This window comes from Apteryx mantelli, chromosome 3 (genome assembly GCF_036417845.1).
Source record: "Apteryx mantelli isolate bAptMan1 chromosome 3, bAptMan1.hap1, whole genome shotgun sequence".
NCBI lineage: Eukaryota > Metazoa > Chordata > Aves > Apterygiformes > Apterygidae > Apteryx > Apteryx mantelli.
The window spans coordinates 79,241,839-79,253,628 of NC_089980.1; the positions used below are offsets into that span (position 1 = coordinate 79,241,839).

Below are 11,790 nucleotides of genomic sequence, written 5' to 3' on the forward strand. Positions count from 1 at the left end.
ATCATGAGATTTTGCAAGTACTCAAGCACTGGAATTCTTCCCAACTCAAAATTTTTCTTGAGGTCCTGCAGAAAAAGAGCTCTCTCCAGCTCCAGTGAAGTCCATGAGACTTTCTCCTTTGAGGCCGGTTCAAGCTCTAAAACCATTGCAATAATGATAATAATAATAATTTGTTTAGTGTGCTAAGAGAAATAGAGGACTTTTAATACATTTTTTGATAAACCATCCTATATCAATGGCTTTGAGAATTTGTGGCCATACATATATTTACAGTTTAACGTAATTTTAAGGAGTATAAGAAATTCCTTCAGCAGCTGGAAGAAACAAATTTGAAATTATCACCAGTTCAGATCTCAGATATAAAAGGCAAACTGGTCTCTCATGTTCTCTAGTCTCAATTGCTAAAACTTTTGTGATAATAATAGGTATTGTCCTACATACAATCGATATACTTCAAGTACAGATCAACATGCATATATATTTATTTAAAAAAAAAGTAGAATATCCCTATATTTCTAATGCTTTCAGCAACGGATAGTTAATTATAACATTTATTTATTTTAAATATCTCTATTACAGAACACGTTCACGGTTTATGAAAACACCATGAAACAGTTCTACGGCTGCTTTTGTTTCTAATGACTGTATTAGGAATTTTACGATCCATTTTGAAACAAACAGGATCTCATCCAAAAATGAGAAATATAGTTTCATTGCAAAAATGATGTACTTTTCACCAAAAAAGTATTTACTCAGATAATATAAACATGCAATCATCACAGAAAAAAAAAATCAGTGACATACAAATACTTTGAAAGAGAACTAACAATGAATAATTTAATCCCACCCAAATACAGATTCAGCTTACTTGATGGCTGTTTGCTTGTCTAACTTTTGCTTTAAATTATTACACTCAGATCTTAACTCATTTCTTAAAAAAAAAAAAAAGGTCACAGCACCTATTTGTGTATAGAACATGCAGTATTACCAGCCATGCCATACCAACCCTGAACTTACATTTAGATATAAAAATATACATGCTGGGGATGAACTATCAAAAGAAATACATTTTGCAAAATGCAGTGTTCTTTTAATTAATAATGCAATTTGTCTTTCTTGTTGAAAAGGAAGAAGTAAATTTTATCTCTGTGTGACTGACAGCCTCTGGGAGGGTGTAAAAAACCTGAAGACCTAATTTTGCCAGTAGGTCTTATGTCAGTTCTCTTCTGGTTTATTTTTGTATAGCTATATTTTCAATCAGGCAGTTATGCATGTGCTGTGATTTTGAATTCAGAAGCGGTCCCATGCAAACCAAGACGTGGAGGCAGAGCGTTTGCAGGGTGGAGCCCGGCTGTGAGCAGAAGCGGAGGCTGGAAGACCTGCAGCGTGGCCTGAACGAACAGATGCCGGGAAGCGCGAACGAGTGGTACAGCACTGCGAGGAAAAGGCGCGAGGCAATAGCCAACATTAGATATGGATGGGCTACCAATAATATACATCGTGGTAGCCGTACGTCCAGATTGCCATTCCACTAATTCACGCTTCTACTGATAGTTTTATTCCCAGACGTAGGGCCTGTGGTGCAAATGTAGCATTTTCTAATTTTGTTTATTCCAGGGATTCCCAAATTCATTTTGTGGCCCACTGGTAGTCCACAGGGCCATGGCAAATGGTCAGCAGGTCCACAGATCCATGCCAAATAATACTCCACTTCTGCCAATTAAAAGGTCAATGAGAAAGGTGTACGGCCTTAAACTAGTAACTTCAGTCTGTACTAAATTTTGAGGATTGGTGGTGATCTGCAGAGCCAAATATTTTGGAACTATTGACTTAATCCTACTTCTCTTCTAAGCAAACTGTACTCACTGGCAACGCTATAGAATTTCTTGTTTATTATTATGTCAGTCTATACTCACTGCATATTAATCTCTCTTGTAGGACCTGAACAAGCAACTTGTTAATCTTAAATGGCTTATCAGAGTAAAAAACCACTGACTCTTTGCTAACCATACATTTGCTTTTACACTTTTACTGATTGTGTCGGCTTGTCTAATTTAGGACTCAGTCCTCTGTTGCCCTCCATTGTTGACTTCAGATGAGTTTTGTCTCCATACAGACAACGATACATTTAGTACGGATCATGAGACAGAAATTTAGGACCCTTAAACTAGTAACTTCATTAAGAGTTTGGGAACTGAAAGAAATGCAGATCAGACTTTTGCTTCAAGACCAGGTCCTTCTGCTGGGATAAATCAACAGAGGAAACTTCAATTTATAGCAGCTGAAAGTCTGGCCCAACATATTCTGAACTAGTCGGTTCAGGCTTTATTATTTTTTCTCTTAAAATGTTGTAGTCCACAATGTAATTAATAAAATGGGGACTTGGATGTTTTATGGAAAGAAGTAACTCAGGCTCACTGACTGACTGCTTGATGGTAAGTAGTTTGTCCAGTACTTAAAAAAACCTAAGTAGAATAGAAATTTGAAAGTGCTGCCCTAACAATGGATCTAAGACTTGTGCTTAAAGGAGACTAACTGGGCAAAAGAAACAAAAATCCAGAGAAAATCTTCCATGTAATAGACAGAGGAATTTGACAGGTGTTTTCCTTATCATATCACATTGTCGTTTTTTTCAAGTTACATTATGCACTAATAGCAATTCATAGGTTTTTAAGGCCAAAATAATCAGTGCAAATGGTGATCCTAACCTCTTTTATAGTAACTTTCATAAACATTCATGCTGTAATTTTTGCTTCACACCCAATAACCAGTAGTTAGAGCACGTTTTACAGCCAGCCTGATTTGAGGACCTCAACCAGTGGAGGATCTACACCATATGTAGGTGAGAAGTTCTGATGGTTATTTATTTCCACTGCCAAAAATAATGAGCCGTATTTCCATTCTGACTGTTTGTAGCTTTGACTTTTTTCAGCCACTTGTTCTGCTGTGCACTTAGCGTAACTCTTGTATTTGAAATGGAAAATTCTGAGCGTGTACCCGCTACCTTCTTCACTTCGTGCTACCCAGCGGAATTATCTGGAGCCAGCACTTCCAGCTTGACTTCCCGAAAATTACGCTGCTGAGCAGGGGGGGCTAAGAAGGGCCTAGGCAGCACCCTGCCCCGCAGCAGTGCCGCGCTCGCCAGCCCTGGCGGCCCCTTCTGCTGGTGCTCCGCATCCAGGAGGGAAAACCGCTCGCTTTGCACGCTCAGGCACACGCACTGCACACGCACACGGCAGCCGCGGGAGGAGGGAGCGTGCAATCCTCCCCGCCTCAGGGCTGCACCGTGCCGAGCCGAGCCGAGCCGAGCCGGACCGGGCCGAGCCAGACCGTGCCCTGCCGGGCTGGGCTGGGCCGGGCCCGGCCGCACCTGCCGCCGCGGGCTGCCCGCCGCGGCACAGGACAGCAGAGGTCGCCGCTAGCCCGGCGCTGGCCCCGGCTCGGCTCAGCGCTGCTCCGCTCGGCTCAGCGCGGCGCGGCTCGGCTCGGCTCGGCTCGGCTCGGCTCGGCGCGCACCAGGTGCTCCCGGCCGCCGCCGCTGCCCCGCCGCCCCCCGGTGCGCGGCCCCGACGGCGGGGGCCGGGGCAAGGGCGGGCACAGGGAGTCCCGCGCCCCACGGGGGACCCCGGCCTCTGCCCCCCCCCCCCCCGAACCCCTGCCCCCGCCCCACGGCTGAGCCCGTCCGCCCGGCGGGGTGTCCCCCTCCTGGAGGGGGGGTGAGGGGGTGAGGGGGGCGCGGGGCAGCCGCAGCTTTGGGTCCCGCGGCTGCCAGGGCTGAAGGCAGTGGGTGGGAAGTGATGGAGGCTGCGAAGCTGTCCCTTGCCAAGGATAATAAATCGGATGCCCTGACATGTTTTACTTAGCCCTCAGTGCCGCCTCGCCGAGCGGTTGTGGGGGTGGGAGGGCTGGAGCGCCTGGGTCTCTCTGTCGCACTCCACTCCGCGTTAGGGGCACTTTAGGTGAATCAGACCTTGTGTTCAGGAGGCAAATCATACAAAGGAGGCTTTTCTCAAGGACTGACCATGCCATGCAGGGGAAGGGAGTGAGGGCCAAGAAAAAAAAAATATATATATATATAGTAACCCCCCCCGCCCCCTACCCAAGGAAATAACCGAATGCATTTCTTGATGTTTAAACACAGGCTGCCGTGTTTTATGACATTTCCTCCGTATCTGCAGCTGTCAGGGAAAGAGGACACGAATGAACAGCCCCTTCCACACGCTAGGTGCTCAGAAAATACCTCCCCCTCCCCAGAAAAGGCGGCGGGTCCGACGCAGGCGGGCGGAGAGTCCGGAGCAAGGGGCACGTCTCAGTGCCACCCGGCATCCCATCGCCTCCCGCCTTCGACAGCTCCTTGGCTGGACCCCGGCGGGCTCTGCCTCCGCGGCGCACGGGGGTCAAAGCGGACCCAGGGCCTCGGACCTGTCCGGAGCTCCCCGGCGGCCAACCCACACCAGACCTCCGCGCGAAACCTTCCTCTGCGCCGGCAGCCAGCCTGTCCCCAGCCCAGCCCCAGCCCCACACGCACATCACGCCTCTGCCCCACACCTGGACAGCGACCTCTTTGCAAACTGCTTTGCAAGGGGGTTCATCGGCTGTCGCCTCGCTTTCCTCTCTGCCCGAGGCCGGGCGGTGGTCCCGCGGGACTCTCCTCGCTGCCGGCCAGACCAGTCTCCCGCAGTGCTTGCCCCGGGGCGCAGCGCCCGGGGAGCTGCCGCTGCCGCTGGCGCCGGGCCTGCCCAGCGACCCGGTGTGGCCTCCTCGCCCCGGCCGCCGCCGTCCTGCGGGGATCCCCGCTCCCGGCTCCCTCCTGCTTCCCCCCGCACCGCGGCGGCTGCCGGCGTGAGTTGCCAGGGGCTGGCGAAAGTCAGAAGAGAAGAACACCCTTCACCCCAGGGGCGTCAAATACAAGAAAAAATCAGGGGCTACAGCCCCCAGGGCAGTGCCGGTATCCCGGGGGCTTCCCGGACGGGGCCACCGTCGCGGCTAGGCGTGAGCAGAGGCTGGAAACCAGCGGGACCCGGCAGCGCCGCGACGCCCGACCCACCACTGAGCATCGCTCGGCGGTGAAGCTTAATCTATAGCATTAATCTATAGCGAGGAATAAACTTGGGGGGGGGGGAAGGGATATTCTCTCTCCATCCTCGCCCAAATCGCTAAATGGTAACTGGGGGTGGAGAAAGGCGTTAAGGTATCACGGCAAAAAGTTACCTGTCGTGTCATCGTGCTTTACCCTTAGAAACTGGAAAGAGCTAAGAAGGGACGTTCCCCCTTAAGAGACATTAAAATAAAAAGCAGCACACGCAGGTCTTCCCGGAGCCGTGTCTGCTCATCCCAGTGAGTTGAGAAAGAAAAGCAGAAAGAGATCAAAAATCGCCTTCATCCCTCCAACTCAATGAAAGTCCCTGCAAATCCGTTCACTCTCCCTGCGGGCGTGGGACTTGCCTCCCAGCTCACTAGCAAAAGCATCAGGGGCACAAGAAGCTCCCGAACAGGTGAACGGCACAACGAGAAGCAGAAGTTATCAAAGTATAAATCTCTTCGCACTTACTTCTTCCCTGTCGCCGGACCCTGGAGGCGTGCTGGCTGCCAGTGTATTCCATAAAGTTCAAAGTGATAAAAAACCAAGAAATCAGTCGCAATTGCATAGTAACCCTTGGAGAGTTCGGCTTCTCTTCTCCTTTTCCTTCTTTTTTTCTTTCCTTAAAAAAAAAAATGGGGGGGGAAGGGGGCAAGGGATGAACACGGCAGCAGAAATACCTGCACTGAGATCCAAAGCTCGGCTCGGCTTGGTTGGTAGCTTTTGCCTTTTTTTTTTTTTTTTTGCCTTTTTTTTCTTCTTCTTCTTGTTTTTTGTTGTTTTTTTTCCCCCTCCGCTTTTCCTATTGCACTTTCAACTCGTCTGCCCCGCTACCTGCCGCAGACCTCAGGGGGGAGTCAGCAGCGGGATGGAGCTTTGCAGCCGCCGCCGGGGTCCATGCCGGGGCGATGGGCGGCAGCATGTTGCGGGGGTGCCGGGCTGCGGGGGGCTCGTGCGCGCCCGTGTGTGCGCCGGGCGGGCGAGGTGCCGACAGGACGGACGGATGGATGGCGGCGGCGGCGGAGCGCGCGAGGGCGGGAGCGGTGGGGGGAGGAGGAGGACCCAGCCCCGCCGCCGCCGCTGCCGCCGCCGCCGCCGCCGCCCGCGCCCCGCACCTCGGGCACCGCCGCGGCCGGGCGCAGGTGGGACGGGCCCCCCCGCCGCCGCCGCCGCCGCACCCCCTCGCAGCCCCCCGGGGCGGAGGCCGGGGACGGGCCCCCCCGCCGCCGCCGCCGCCGCCGCCGCCGCCGCACCCCCTCGCAGCCCCCCGGGGCGGAGGCCAGGGGCAGGCGGCGGCGGCCGAGCCGGGAGGCGGCGAGCCGGGGCCAGCCCCAGCGCCCCGGCAGCGGGGAGCGGAGGGGAGGGGGGGCAGGACGGGGCTCCCCGCGGCCCGGACGAGCCCCCGGGCGGCTGCGCGCGGAGCATCCTCCGCCGGCGGCGCGGCGCGGCACGGAACGGGACGGGACGGGACGGGACAGGACGGGGGGTCCCGCAGCTCCCCCGGCCGGCTCCGCTCCGCTTCTCGCTGCCGCCCCGGCCTTCCCGCCGGGGCCCGCAGAGGTGTGCGCGGAGCGGGCGCGCCCGCGGAGCTGCCGCGGCCCCCCAGCCGCCGGCCGCGGGGAGGGGAGGGGGCTCGACTCCCCCCTTGGCGAGCGGCGACGGGACAGTTTCCCCGCGGAGGGGGGCAGTGAAGCATCCCACACCCCCCATTGCCTAAATCTGCCCTCCCGCAAACGGAGATAGGGAGAGGGAAGGGGGGGGTGGAGGGGTGCCCCCAGTCTGTCCCGCTCTGTTGTCCCTTTGCCCTTTTCCCCCCAGTGGCAGAGACTGTCCTGGGCGGCTCCTGCAGCGGGACAGGGCAGAGCAAAGCAACGAGCCCCGTCGGGGGCCGGGGCCACCTCCGGCCCCGGCCGCTTTGCAGCGGAGGAGAGGCGGCCGCAGCGCGGAGGTGCCGCAGCCGCCTCCCGCCCGGCGCCGCCACCTTCCCCAGGTCCCCGGCAGCGAAGGCGCAGCCTCCCGTGTGACTGGAGGGTGTCGCGTTTCTTTTCTCCGGCAAGGATTTGGGATGGGGGGGGAGGGGAGGGCTAGGAAGGCGGAGGTGAGACTGATTCAGGGGGAAACTGCGCGACTTCGCTGAGCCCTTTCTTGCTCTCTATCTCTGCGGCTATCTCTGGGGAGGGAGGGAAAGCCGGGTAAAACGACGTGATCACATCAGGCACCTCTATAATGTGCGGAGCAGCCACTCTATTTGTAGCTGTTTTCCTCAGCCTCTCGCTGTGCTGCCCCTCTCAGAGCTGTTAAATGTCTGTACCATAAAATGTGGGGGATTTAAAGGTCTGTGGGAGGCTCCCTTTGAAAAGGACTCTGGGGAAAGTCTTTCTAATCCAGGATACTTGAGCCGGATGGGGTGGGATTGCCAGAGAGGCATAAAATAAAAAGTAATTCAGCAGACAAGCTGGGGGCTACCCTGACATGAAGAAAGCGCCTTCACCTCTATGTTTTGTTTTGCTTTGACAGAGATCGAGGCTTCTCGTGTGCTAGTGCATGTGGAAATTTCTGAGCAAGCCGGGCAAATGGCATAAATAAACAAGGCTGGGGTGAAAGGATGGGACACGCGTGTGAGCCAACCTGCAGCCAACCAGCCAGCTCACTTGAGCAGCGCTAGCACCAGTGGGCAGAGAAAGCATGTCAAAAAATAAACGGTCCGCGAGAAACATAAGGAAAACATTAAACAAACGTGGAGTGCACTCCCTCTCCTTGCCCTGACAAAGCATGGCTGAGGAACGCCACTAGCTGCGCCTCCAGCCCCTTCCCTTCCCTGCGGTGTGTCCTGGCTGGAGCGTGGACATGCAGGGTGGATGCGGTGGGAGACAGACCAGATCACTGGTTGCCCAAAAGCATCTGCAAAAACCAGCTTTTGCAGTGTGCGGACTGAGGGCCAAGCAGAAGGGCAGCGGCATGCAGGAGCAGCCAGCGGTGGGGGGAAAGGGTCAGTTGTTCGCTGCAGACGAGAGGCAGAGCCACAGAGCAGGGGGAAAACAAAAGCTGCGCCTTGACTCGAGAGTGGATCTGAGAAGAGAAAGGGAGGAGGAGCAAGAGGACACCCAGGTTACCCCTCCAAAACAGCTCCATTAGGATAGAAACCCCAACAACAATAACATAAACAGTTACTGCAGCCCTGTGATAAAAGGAGAAGATTTATATTGCTGAAATGTGTGGAAGGAGCTCGTTCCAGATCGAAACTCTGGCGTGCAATTTTATGTTTATGTCGCTCATCATGATGAGATATTGGTGGCAAAGTTCACGCTGACATCAGCTATTGCAAGGCAGAGCCAACAGGCAGGGCCGGGGTGCTCGGAGCCGCACAGCTGTGTGCGGGCCTGCAGCGGCAGAGCCGGTGGACTGCAGGCGGCGGGGGAACGGGGTTTGCAAAAAACCCCGCTCTTGCCAGGGAAGAGAAGAGCCAGGAGCACACACAGCCGAGAGAGCTGCTTGTAATATTTCTTTGCAACTGAAACCAATGAATCAGAAACAGCTCCTAGGGTGTTTTTGTGCATGGCTCTATTTTTTATTTTATTAAAGAGGGTGGGGAGTGGGGAGAAAGAGTGATGGTACGTATAGCTTCCAGAAAGTCGAGGATTTCAGAGCGCTCTGTTTTACTGAACTGTCATTAAAACCAGCAGCAGGAGACTGCAAAATCAGCTACGCGTTGTTTTTAAAATCAAAAAAAGGATCTGCTAATCAAAGAGGACTAGTGTACAGTGGTTTCCCTATTACAGCTCCTGCCAAGTGGTTTTTCTATGCAACTTTCCATAGTGAAAAACCAAAATAAGACTTTAAGATAATAATATTCAATTAATAGCTGATACTGTGCTTGTTTAAAATGGCACTCCAGTCATAAAAACTAGCCATGTGAACAGGACAGCTGAATACTAACCCTTTGTCATTCTTCTCTAGACTGGAAATAGTTTGTGTAAGTGAACAAAAGGGTTATTAATTTGCCTTTTCAACTTGGGAAACACAGTAAAAGAAATAAAGGCCTTGGATTACTTCTGATACATAACTTGAAGATGGAAAGAAATATACTGTGTCAAATACAACTTCCTTATTTTCTAGGGGCTGTTCATGGTGTAGATTGCACAGATTGGCCTCCCGCTGCAGAGGAGTTATCCACAGCAACATCCCTGTTGGCCTTGGTCGGTAATGCCTGCTGATGTGAGAAGGGTTAGAGGACTGGAGCAGTCATCCTGAGCAAAGGTTGCACAATCCCACACATCCACTATTTGTTAAATCCTAGCAATATTCTTGGCACTATGCAGGACCCCAAGTGATGACAGTCTTTGCCCCAGATTTTTTTTCTGTACAATCTAAAAGAGGCAGGCAGAGAGTAAGCAAGACATGCAGAGAAGTACACATATAGACGGAATAACCCAAATTGCATATATACACAAATATATACATAAATGTGTGTGTGTGTATGTATGCATATATATATGCGTGTGTGTGTGTCTGTATAATGACTTTTCCCTGTATTCCTAAATCTGACAGTTGTTTCATTTCTCTGTTCCCTAACATAACTCATTTGTTCTTTAGTCATATTCTATTTAGGAGGTTACTCTTCTGTAACATGGTGAGCATTCTCAAAAGCTGTTAATATCACCAACAGAGGATTATGATTGCATAGTCTAAATAAACCAAAATATATGAGTGATGAGAAATGCTTTACTCACAGTAAGTTAAAACTATGAGAATTTGTCTGTGTTCTTTTTTTAAAAATAAACTGGTTCCTAAAGATCTTTAATAATGTCTTTAGCCTCCAGATATTTAAAATATGTGGTGTCAGAATGTTAATAAAACGTGCAGTAGAGAACAATCCTACATTAGCAATGAATAGACTAGATGACCTAATTGTTTTTTCCCATCTCTGACTTGTGCAATTCTGTCATTGTAATAAAATCTCAGTGTAATCAAAGAAAGTTTTGCCTTTGTCAGGTCTGCAGGATCGGGCCCTAAATTAGTATGTCAGTCTGGAGTATCCCTCAGCCTGGGCCACGTCCAAAGCCTGCTGCTGTCAGCTTGACCTGTCATCAGTCTGAGAGAGGTTTGGATCTGGTCTTCTGGATAATAGTGGAAGGGAGCTGACTCATTTTATTGTAGGAAACAAAAGCATATTTGTGGGAAAAAGCACAAGGGCAAATTCTGCAGTACAAACACTCCAGATGCAGTTCAGTTAAGAAAGTCATGGATGTATCCATGTAGTTTGGGTATAAATACTCAGGACAGAATAGAAATGATTAATGTAAGTGCTTTCATAAGTGATATATGCTAAGCTGAAAAAAATGCCTTTGGTCTTGAATAACTTTAACCATGCAGAAAGTAATACCAAAATAACCGCACCTTTTAAAATTCATGCATTAGTTTACACAAATATACTTTTCCTGTGCTGACAGCCTGTAAGGTAGAACTGTAACTAGGTAAGACTGGAGGATATGAGTAATGAAAAACAAAGGTTTCCACAGGACTCTGACACATCCATTCATCTATGTGTTGGCTTCCCTATGATTCTAGTATTTAGGAGGATGATTCACTGCATCTAAGTTAGGAGCCTAAACACTTTCTCACTTTGGCTGTGTTTCCAGCGAAGTTATTTGGTGGCAATGTCAGCCCAAGTAGATCAGACACTTGCCTAAGGGATTTGCTCATTTGCACTTCCTGTGCTGGCACAAGCATTAGCAGTACACTGGATTAGGGAAATGAGCTGGTTGAAAAAAAGAAATCCTGCAAAAAATTGGTTTCTTTTCAGCATGTTCAGTTCCCTAATCCGGTTCACTGTGAGGAGCCAGGAATGGAAAGCCTGATACATAAAACAGAAAGTAAGGGCAGACAGTGTCTCAAAGGGATTGATTAAGCAATCTCACTGCTGGAGGTGAAGTGACGGATGTCCTTCAGAGTGGCAGGGAATAAAGAAGAAGCCTCTGTCTGTTTGTCCTGTTTACTTGCCTAGTATGGATGATGTGCATATTGCTCTGGATGTGTACAGATGAATAGGCAGACACAAGAGAGGACGACAGTGCATGATGTGGTGTTCATGTGCTGAAATTCCAGCTGCCCAGAAGAACCTCATCTGATTGCCATGAAGGGCACACATATGGAGTGCTACAGGGCCAGCAGGAGGTAGCCCTGCTCTGATGAGGAACTGAGCCCTTGCAGTCACAACATGAGGCACAGAGCGTGCAAACATAGGGTGCCCTGCACTGGGCTAGCACGGCTGTACTGTGGTGCAAAGGGTAGCAAGAACCCTGGCTGAGCCAGAAAAAAAGGGCTCTCGGGTCCTGTGTTAATAAAAACAGTGCAACGGCAGCAGTGCTGCTCCTGAACAGGCATCTCAGGGTTGGCAGACTATGCTGGCTGCCTGACCATCGTTATCCCAGTTTCCCAACATTCTTCTTTACTACTTCAGCGTCGCAACCGCCAAATGTAGCTCCAGTCTCTTTTCATAGTCCCTAAGAGGGCAGGTCAGCCTGGAGGATGAGACTTTCAAAAAACATGCATTAAACATGGCTTTTAGGCAGTTGATTCTTCCTCAGCTTCCTCATCATAGTGTACAGGGAAACCTTTATCTCACTTATTAACCTCATGTGCCACGTACTGCTGGCTGATGTGGTGCCTGGTGTATTGCTGTGCAGTCTAAAACTGTCTCCTGCAGCCTG

General features: G+C 50.9%; 1 protein-coding gene and 1 long non-coding RNA gene across 2 annotated transcripts in view; one reads left to right on the plus strand and one right to left on the minus strand.

The window, feature by feature from the left end:
• The window catches only part of RSPO3 (R-spondin 3), a 64,332-nt gene extending 58,456 nt beyond the window's left edge, over positions 1–5,876 (minus strand). The window contains exon 1 of the mRNA XM_013959109.2: positions 5,552–5,876. Coding sequence (XP_013814563.1) covers positions 5,552–5,648 — 97 coding nt within the window. The 5' untranslated portion in view covers positions 5,649–5,876. The remainder of the gene's footprint in view (positions 1–5,551) is intronic.
• Positions 1,134–9,371, plus strand: LOC106498018 (uncharacterized). Its single transcript, XR_001294890.2, has 4 exons — positions 1,134–1,203; positions 1,295–1,426; positions 2,772–2,842; positions 9,197–9,371. It is a non-coding gene; the product is annotated as an uncharacterized lncRNA (long non-coding RNA).
• The last annotated feature ends 2,419 nt before the right edge of the window (positions 9,372–11,790 follow it).